This window comes from Borostomias antarcticus, assembly GCF_949987555.1.
Source record: "Borostomias antarcticus genome assembly, chromosome: 2".
Classification (NCBI taxonomy): domain Eukaryota; kingdom Metazoa; phylum Chordata; class Actinopteri; order Stomiiformes; family Stomiidae; genus Borostomias; species Borostomias antarcticus.
Genome location: NC_140235.1, coordinates 40,127,940 through 40,137,939, shown reverse-complemented (window position 1 = coordinate 40,137,939; position 10,000 = coordinate 40,127,940). Strand labels below are relative to the sequence as shown.

At 49.6% G+C, this 10,000-nt stretch overlaps 1 protein-coding gene across 1 annotated transcript in view; it reads right to left on the bottom strand.

Moving 5' to 3' along the window:
* Positions 1-7,291: 7,291 nt before the first annotated feature.
* actr1b (actin related protein 1B) overlaps positions 7,292-10,000 on the bottom strand; it is a 7,871-nt gene continuing 5,162 nt past the window's right edge. The window contains exons 8-11 of the mRNA XM_084461310.1: positions 8,496-8,670; positions 8,343-8,404; positions 7,963-8,003; positions 7,292-7,635 (exon numbers count right to left, since the gene is read on the bottom strand). Coding sequence (XP_084317436.1) covers positions 7,533-7,635; positions 7,963-8,003; positions 8,343-8,404; positions 8,496-8,670 — 381 coding nt within the window. The 3' untranslated portion in view covers positions 7,292-7,532. The remainder of the gene's footprint in view (positions 7,636-7,962; positions 8,004-8,342; positions 8,405-8,495; positions 8,671-10,000) is intronic.

The window sequence follows — 10,000 nt, the reverse complement described above, 5'->3', positions numbered from 1 at the left end:
AGAGTGTGTGCCTGTATTAGAGGGGTGGATTAGAGTGTGAACCTGTATTAGAGGGGTGGATTAGAGTGTGTACCTGTATTAGAGGGGTGGATTAGAGTGTGTACCTGTATTAGAGGGGTGGATTAGAGTGTGTACCTGTATTAGAGGGGTGGATTAGAGTGTGTACCTGTATTAGAGGGGTGGATTAGAGTGTGTACCTGTATTAGAGGGGTGGATTAGAGTGTGTACCTGTATTAGAGGGGTGGATTAGAGTGTGTACCTGTATTAGAGGGGTGGATTAGAGTGTGTACCTGTATTAGAGGGGTGGATTAGAGTGTGTACCTGTATTAGAGGGGTGGATTAGAGTGTGTACCTGTATTAGAGGGGTGGATTAGAGTGTGTACCTGTATTAGAGGGGTGGATTAGAGTGTGTACCTGTATTAGAGGGGTGGATTAGAGTGTGTACCTGTATTAGAGGGGTGGATTAGAGTGTGTACCTGTATTAGAGGGGTGGATTAGAGTGTGTACCTGTATTAGAGGGGTGGATTAGAGTGTGTACCTGTATTAGAGGGGTGGATTAGAGTGTGTACCTGTATTAGAGGGGTGGATTAGAGTGTGTACCTGTATTAGAGGGGTGGATTAGAGTGTGTACCTGTATTAGAGGGGTGGATTAGAGTGTGTACCTGTATTAGAGGGGTGGATTAGAGTGTGTACCTGTATTAGAGGGGTGGATTAGAGTGTGTACCTGTATTAGAGGGGTGGATTAGAGTGTGTACCTGTATTAGAGGGGTGGATTAGAGTGTGTACCTGTATTAGAGGGGTGGATTAGAGTGTGTACCTGTATTAGAGGGGTGGATTAGAGTGTGTACCTGTATTAGAGGGGTGGATTAGAGTGTGTACCTGTATTAGAGGGTTGGATTAGAGTGTGTACCTGTATTAGAGGGGTGGATTAGAGTGTGTACCTGTATTAGAGGGGTGGATTAGAGTGTGTACCTGTATTAGAGGGGTGGATTAGAGTGTGTACCTGTATTAGAGGGGTGGATTAGAGTGTGTACCTGTATTAGAGGGGTGGATTAGAGTGTGTACCTGTATTAGAGGGGTGGATTAGAGTGTGTACCTGTATTAGAGGGGTGGATTAGAGTGTGTACCTGTATTAGAGGGTTGGATTAGAGTGTGTACCTGTATTAGAGGGGTGGATTAGAGTGTGTACCTGTATTAGAGGGTTGGATTAGAGTGTGTACCTGTATTAGAGGGGTGGATTAGAGTGTGTACCTGTATAAGAGGGGTGGATTAGAGTGTGTACCTGTATTAGAGGGGTGGATTAGAGTGTGTTCAGTGCACACTTACAGTGCATATCGCTGCAGATTGATGTTTAAGAAGTTTACATTTTGACAGATGGCGTGTGTGTGCGTGTGTGAGAGAGAGAGACAGAGAAGAGAGACAGAGACAGAGAGAGAGAGAGACAGAGAGAGGCAGAGAGAGAGAGAGACAGTGAGACAGAGATAGAGACAGAGAGAGAGAGGCAGAGAGAGAGAGAGAGAGAGAGAGGCAGAGAGAGAGAGAGAGAGAGAGACAGAGAGAGACAGAGAGAGACATAGTGAGACAGAGAGAGAGAGACAGATACAGAGACAGAGAGAGAGGCATAGTGAGACAGAGAGAGAGACAGATACAGATACAGAGAGAGAGAGAGAGAGTGCTGGGGGAGAAGGTGCAGAGAAAACATTAATATCTGACGCAAGCTGAAAGCAGTGCGCTTGGCTCGATCCCCGTCTCCTCCCTCCGGGCCCCAGCCCTCATCTCCTTCCCGATAACTCCGTCAGACAAAATCATACATAAGTCATCGTGTTGTCTAAGAATACAGACATCAGATCGGTGCACAGCAGATACTTTATTCATTAGGAGAGAGCAGCGAACGTCCTTCCCTGTTCTTCACCCCTCAGGCTCAGCGTTTGAACGTCTTCACGCGCGGCGGCCGAACCTCAAACGCCACGCCCGAGGCCAGGCTTACCACGCCTGTCCACACAGCCCCTGTCCATCTACATGGATCTTTTATCACAACTATCGTGTTCTCTGTGTTCTCTTTGCTCGGCGTGTTTGTGATGGAAATGCAAATATTCAAAAGCGTCTACGGCAGGGGTGTCAAACTCAAATACACAGTGGGCCAAAATTTTAAACTTGAACAAAGTCGCGGGCCAACATTGAACAAATGAACATTTTAATATGGACCCAAACAAGTTTTGCTTTAACATTGAATATGGAACAAGCAACGCTTATTACCATACAATATATAACTTAATAGTGCAGACATGCAAAATCGAATACTGGCGGGCCAGCTCTAGTAGTCATTTGGTATTGCCTCGCGGGCCAAATATAATTACACTGCGGGCCAAATGTGGCCCGCGGGCCAGAGTTTGACACCCCTGGTCTACGGGATCAATGTGGGTAGTGACTTAGACCGTGTCCAACACGACGGCCTGGTAGTGGGGGACATGTGTACCAATCTGTTCCTATGGATTAATGGGACCAGTGACTGTCTGACAAGGCTTGCGGTGACTGTGTGGGTAGATGTGTGTGTGTTGTGTGTGTGTGTGTGTTTGTGTGTAACCGAGTTGAATGGACTCACTCCCCTTGATAAATACCACCAACCGCGCCATCAAATTGGTAGCTTTTCGGCGGCATAGTCGTCTAAAGCAGTGAGTTTGTTAGAGGCGGTCACATGCGCTAGCCAATCAGAGGACCTTAGATCGAACACAGCGTGGGCAAGTGAGCGTGGCAGCGGTACTGACGAGCGACTCTGAAAACCGCAACAGTGTTGCCGTGACCGGGATACACAGTTGGGCTCAGCTTGATCAGCTGTGGTGTTTTAGCTAGCTTTTCGGCGGCGGCGGCGCTGGCTAACGCGGTGTTTATGAAAGGTTGTCACTTCGCTGAACCCAGCGTGGACAAGTGAGGGCGGAAGCCATACTGATGGGCGACACAGTGAAACCATTGACGTGTGTGTGTGTGTGTGTGTGTGTGTCTTCTTTGTGCGGGTTAGGTGTTGTGTTCTCCTCTCGGGGTCGAGGGGCTATCCTTTTACCACCCCGAGCCTGGGTGAGGGGCTATCCTTTTACCCCCCCGAGCCTGGGTGAGGGGTCACCTGGGCTATATATCCAGGCACACCTCCAGGAGCCATGTCACCGTTTCGTCATCGAAAACCGTCAGGCCATGCAGTCCGATATCGGACAGTCCTGGATGACATGGTCTGCGGTTTGTTCCTCGGCGCCACACTCGCTCGCCGCACAGGATACCAAGCTCCATCTGTGCATCGATGAGCGGAAGCGTGTGTGTGTGTGTGTGTGTGTGTGTGTGTGTGTGTGAGGGAGAGAGAGAGAAGTCACAATCAACAGCTCCAGGCTCTCAATTGATCTCTCCTTCCCATGGTAACAAATAAGATGGACAGCCCTGTTAAGCCAGAATTGCTTCCTACCTGGGCGTCCGCTACGGTACGATTGAAGATAAGCGCAGCTCAATACGCTGACATCAGGCCTGAGACCATCTGTACGAGGCCAGGGTGACGGGCTGACGAGCTCTCCTCAGGCTTGGGATGATTCCTACAGGTGGGCTTGTATCCTCTGGGTTATTAGGCTACTTAGATATACTGTACATGGAACAGGTTACAATGTCCACGGGATACTCTTCAAATCCGTCGGTAAGACAGAGTAGAGGGGAAGAATGCATCGGGATCATAAAGGAACATCACATCTTCTGAGTTGTAGAAACTCAAGCCTCCCTTAGCGGCGTTCCTGCTCTGCTGACGAGGCAAGGCTGACCCCTAGTGGCGAGCCGTGGTTACTGCAGGCCAGTGTGGCCCATGGTGTGACCCGTCACCTGGCTTTCCCCTCAGCCTTCTTCAAGCTCGGAGTTTCATCCCTGCGTCTGATCCATGGCTGTCTGGTCTATGGGCGGCCCCCAGGGGGCATGGCTTGCCCCCAAAAGTGCTACTTCCCCCCCACTGACGCCTATAGCTTGAAAATTAATTAATTTTTTATAGCCTATTAATTATAGTAGCCTATTTTTCAGTTAAATTATACTTACTGCTGATGTGTTTTTGTTATCAGTGATTACTATGTACAGATATATAAACCTGAGAATCAAGGACATGCCGCCATTTAGCTGCAATTTAGCTAGCAGCACCAAGATAGGATAGCCTATGTGACTATAGAGAAAGGCTGTTTGGGTGTTTTTGGTTTGATTTCTTTTGTTTTTGTCAGTAGAAGAATGACCCTACAGTTATTAATGCATCTTACATTACCTTAGTGTTAGTTATGCACTATGTGATTTTTAGGTAATTTTGTTTATTGCCGTCAGCTCAGATCTATTGAGTTTATATTAGCTTTATCACTTTGGGAAGACCACACTTTCATTTAATGCCATTTTGTTTCTCTGCAAAGTCAATCAATCAATCAAAGCTTTATTTGTATAGCGCAAAGTGGTTGAGAATAAAGAGCCCTTTTTTGTTGTTGTTGTGTCCTGTGGTATTCAATTCACCAGGTTACAAATGGAAGCCATTTTGATGAGAAGATTCAACACCTTCAACTTTACTCAGTCAGAGAGAGAACGAGTGAGCTCAGTATAATTATGCGTCAGTGCTGCACAAATACAACAACATATCGTACTATCAAAAATATAATAATATAGACAGGGTTGATGTCAGGGGAGAGTCGGAGAGGAAGACTGCCTCTGAGAGACTGGAGAGGAAGACTGCCTCTGAGAGACTGGAGAGGAAGACTGCCTCTGAGAGACTGGAGAGGAAGACTGTCTCTGAGAGACTGGAGAGGAAGACTGCCTCTGAGAGACTGGAGAGGAAGACTGTCTCTGAGAGACTGGAGAGGAAGACTGCCTCTGAGAGACTGGAGAGGAAGACTGCCTCTGAGAGACTGGAGAGGAAGACTGCCTCTGACAGACCGGAGAGGAAGACTGCCTCTGAGAGACTGGAGAGGAAGACTGTCTCTGAGAGACTGGAGAGGAAGACTGCCTCTGAGAGACTGGAGAGGAAGACTGCCTCTGAGAGACTGGAGAGGAAGACTGCCTCTGAGAGACTGGAGAGGAAGACTGCCTCTGAGAGACTGGAGAGGAAGACTGCCTCTGACAGACCGGAGAGGAAGACTGCCTCTGAGAGACTGGAGAGGAAGACTGTCTCTGAGAGACTGGAGAGGAAGACTGTCTCTGAGAGACTGGAGAGGAAGACTGTCTCTGAGAGACTGGAGAGGAAGACTGTCTCTGAGAGACTGGAGAGGAAGACTGTCTGACTAGTCTCTCATAGCCAGACTCTCCACACTTCTGTGGCAGCGCCGGGGACAGGTCTGGCTGGACATATTACCATTCTGCAATAGAGGGGGGGGGGGGGGGGGGGACGCAGCATTTCTTTAAACCAATCAGTCGTCTTGGGCGGAGCCAACTACGGACGCAGCGACGGTGCAAAAGTCTGGATAGAATCCGATTGGTGCCGAGAGAATCTCTCGGCACGAATCAGATTAATTTGTGTGGCCAGACTCGCCACTGATTGGGCAGTGTGACAACGAATGACGAGGTTTATTGCCAAAACCTCCATCCGTTGAGCCAGACTGGTCTGTGACAGACTGAGGGGACACAGAGGGGACCAGACACACAGGACAGCAGTCATTAACTTATTTATTATATTGAATTTACAAAACGAAAAGTAAAAGCAAAAAACACTTGAATAAACCGCATTGTACTTTTTTTTGTTGTTGTCCTTTTTTAGTCCCCAAAAAGAACCATCTTCTTTTTATTGTCGTCGTTTTTGAAAAGCGTTCCACTGTACACAAGGCTGATGAAATCGAGAACCTCTTTTAAAAAACACCCAGAAGCAGATGAGCAACGTTCCTGTGCAGAAGAGGAGAACGCAGGTTGGGAGGCCGTGGAGACGCCGGGGAACCAGGATAAGCAGGCTTCTAACGGGACGGGACAGGACGGGGGGGGAGGGTACAAAACCCACTTCTCATCCACCATCTTGGGCGTGTCATGCTTAGCGAGAACCTTCCTATCGTCTAAACCTAGCTTTCTACCAGCGTTCCTGGCTCAAACATCCAGCTTTTAAAACAGCACTCGGGGGCCGGTACTAAATTTGACAGAGCAGATTTCCAACGCGGGCAAAACGTAAATAAACAAGCCTCTTTGGGGCCGAAAAGAGAAGTGAGATCGCGGAGGGTCTCGGCGGCCCCCTGCTCCTAACAGCAGACCCCGGATCAGCTGACCATCACCCCAAACACCGCCGTCCCCAAGTGACCCGACACCCCGACGCGTCTCACCCTGCATCACCGATTAGTGGCGTTCCTCTACCGAGCCCTCTAAGCAGAGCTCGTCTGGACGCACAACCCAGAGATGTCTCTGACCAGACTACCTCCTGTAACCTGGGGGCCCCACGCTCGCCTTAACGCCGGGCAGAGAGAGACCAACATACTGAACATACAGCTGGTTAAGAAGCAGACTTGACATCAGACAGCAATCCGACATATTTCCGATCTAAAAGGTCTCAGTGAGCATGCCCTAACGTCTACGTTGATATATATAAAAACATGTCAGTCTTACAGGGGAATCTCGGCTCGTTCCCGTACACCACACACTTCTTTTTTCAGACAAAACGAGGAACTAGATGGACATTCTTTACGCCCGTCCCAACGATAGGTGTATGGGAGACGTGGACCATGAAACAGTCTCTTTATCCTCCTACAGTAAACCCACAGATGCAAACAACGCAGTCCTAGAGCGGATTCGGTCCTAAGCCTTCAATACAACCTAGTTGAACAACTGAAAGGAATATCAAGTGACTTCTACTGCAGACATTAACATGGTGACTTGAAAAACAAAAACCTGCAAAAGGCCGAAACATTAAAGAAAAATAACGAAAAGGAAAATCGCAATCTCTTCAGTTCGGAATGGAATTCTTTAGTGGTGGAAAACATTCACCTTCATGTCTTCTGGTGATATCATATCCCGTTACAAGGTGAGGTACAGTAATATCAATACTTCGGGGTTGAGCAGAGTATAGCATAGCATGGCCTGTAATAAGAGTAGCAGAGTCTGTGGTACTGAGAGGAGCCCTCCTACTGTATATGCCAGTGGGGGGGGGGGGGGTAGGCCTGGGATTACACAGTGGGGGGGGGGAGGGGGGGGGGTAGGCCTGGGCTTAGACAGGGGGTTGGAGGGGGGGGGGGGGGGGGTAGGCCTGGGCTTAGATAGGGGGTTGGAGGGGGGGGGGGTAGGCCTGGGCTTAGACAGGGGGTTGGAGGGGGTAGGCCTGGGCTTAGACAGTGGATTGGGGGGGGGGGGGGGTAGGCCTGGGCTTAGACAGGGGGGGCGGGGCTTAGACAGGAGGCTGGCGGGGCCTGGTGGCGGAGGAGGCCTGAGTCCTTAGGGGGAGTGGGGGTTAAATGTGGAGGTACATGGAGATGTTTGGGGCGGCTAGCTAGCTACTGTACTGTAGTTTTGGGGCGGTGGTTGAGGGTACGGTGGGGTAGTGGGGGCAGTTCTGGGGGCGGGGCTAGAGGCGTTTAGAAGGTCTTCCTGTGGATGGCGCGCGCTCTGTCCTCCTCGTACTCTTTCTTAGAGACCCACATCTTCTTGAAGGTGTCCAACGACGCCAGGATTGAGCCACTACAGTCCCACCGGGCAGAGGAGGAGGGAGGAGGAGGAGGAGGGAGGAGGAGGAGGCAGGAGGAGGGAGGAGGAGGGAGGAGGGAGGAGGGAGGAGGGAGGAGGGAGGAGGGAGGAGGGAGGAGGAGGAGGAGGGAGGAGGAGGAGGAGGAGGAGGGAGGAGGAGGGAGGAGGAGGAGGAGGGAGGAGGAGGAGGCCGGAGGAGGGAGGAGGAGGAGGCAGGAGGAGGGAGGAGGAGAAGAGGGTGAGTCCCGTCATACCACTACCATCGTTGAACAACACATCACACAAAACGGTGACGCTTGTAGAGAGACGAATCAAGCTTACCCAATCCACGTGGAGTACAGTCTCTCCTGAGGGGCGGAGATCTAGACAGGAAACAGAAACATCAATAGGAAATAGAAACATCAATAGGAAACAGAAACATCAACAGGAAATAGAAACATCAAGAGGAAACAGAAACATCAACAGGAAATAGAAACATCAACAGGAAACAGAAACATCAACAGGAAATAGAAACATCCTGTTCCTGCTCCCCTCTGCTGAGAGCGCTGGGGTTGAATATGACCGGGGGGGGCGTCTGGGGGGGGGGGGGGATGGAGGGGGAGATGGAGGAGGGGGTGGAGGGAGGGGGGCAGCACCCAGGGGACCAGCGTGACCCTACAGCTGTGGTGGCCGTCAGAGATCAGCCAGCTCAGCAGCTCTACCTTGATCTTCACGTCTTTGGGCGCCAGCTTCTTCACTTCGCTTAGCAGCCGGTCCCCAAACCCTGTAAGAGCCAGAGATACTGTTAGCCGACAGGGCAGTGTGTGTGTGTGTGTGTTGTGTGTGTGTGCGTGCGCGTGTGTGAATACACATACCTTTGAGCAGTGTGGATCCTCCAGACAGAACGATATTGGAGAATAGCGTGCGTCGGAGGTCCATGTCGGACTTCTGGATGGCGAAGGCCAGAACCTCATGGATGCCCTCGCTCTCGTCCCCGACCAGGTCCGGCCTGAACAGCAGCTCTGGGGCGCGGAACCGAGCGGGACCGATCTGGGGACAGACCAGGAGACAGGGGGACGGCTACTAGACTGTCCCACGAGAGAAGACAAAGACATGTGCGCTAATATACAGCATGCTTCCATCAGTGTGTGTGTGTGTGTGTGTGTGTTAATACAGCATGATTCCATCAGTGTGTGTGTGTGTTAATACAGCATGCTTCCATCAGTGTGTGTGTGTGTTAATACAGCATGCTTCCATCAGTGTGTGTGTGTGTGTTAATACAGCATGCTTCCATCAGTGTGTGTGTGTGTGTTTTAATACAGCATGCTTCCATCAGTGTGCGTGTGTGTGTGTGTGTGTGTGTGTGTGTGTGTGATAATACAGCATGCTTTCATCAGTGTGCGTGTGTGTGTGTGTGTGTGTGTGTGGCTGATCCACTCAGGTCCAATATAGTGTTGTCACTCACAATACCAACATTTTTATAAATAAATTTTTATGAATACATTTCCCCAAAAGGTCAAAGCACTCTTTCATGAAAATTAAAAAGCTTTTATTAATTTGGCGTATCCATGTGGATCGTTCCTCATCAGTGTGAAGGCTTACGGCGAAACACTTTCATATTTTTTAACGGTCCACATGGATATGCCAAATTAATAAAAGCTTTTTAATTTTCATGGAAGAGTGCCTTGACCTTTTTTTTTTTTTTTTTAAATGTATTCATAAAAATGTTGGTATCAGCTCAAATTGCAATGGCTGCGGCTCAAATTACAAACTCAGTTCCCGCAACTTCACACACACACACACACACGCGCACACACACGCGCACACACACGCGCACACACACGCGCGCGCACACACACACACCGTGACGTCACCACTGTCAGCGTTGTGCTTGAGCTCGTGTAGCACTAGTCCAGTATGTTCTCAGTGTGTGTGTTCTACTCACATCTAGTGTGCTTCCATCAGGGAGTGTGTACTGACACTCACATCTAGTGTGCTTCTCTCAGGGAGTGTGTACTGATACTCACATCTAGTGTGCTTCTCTCAGGGAGTGTGTACTGATACTCACATCTAGTGTGCTTCTCTCAGGGACTGTGTACTGATACTCACATCTAGTGTGCTTCTCTCAGGGAGTGTGTACTGATACTCACATCTAGTGTGCTTCTCTCAGGGACTGTGTACTGATACTCACATCTAGTGTGCTTCTCTCAGGGAGTGTGTACTGATACTCACATCTAGTGTGCTTCTCTCAGGGAGTGTGTACTGATACTCACATCTAGTGTGCTTCTCTCAGGGAGTGTGTACTGATACTCCCATCTAGTGTGCTTCTCTCAGGGAGTGTGTACTGATACTCACATCTAGTGTGCTTCTCTCAGGGAGT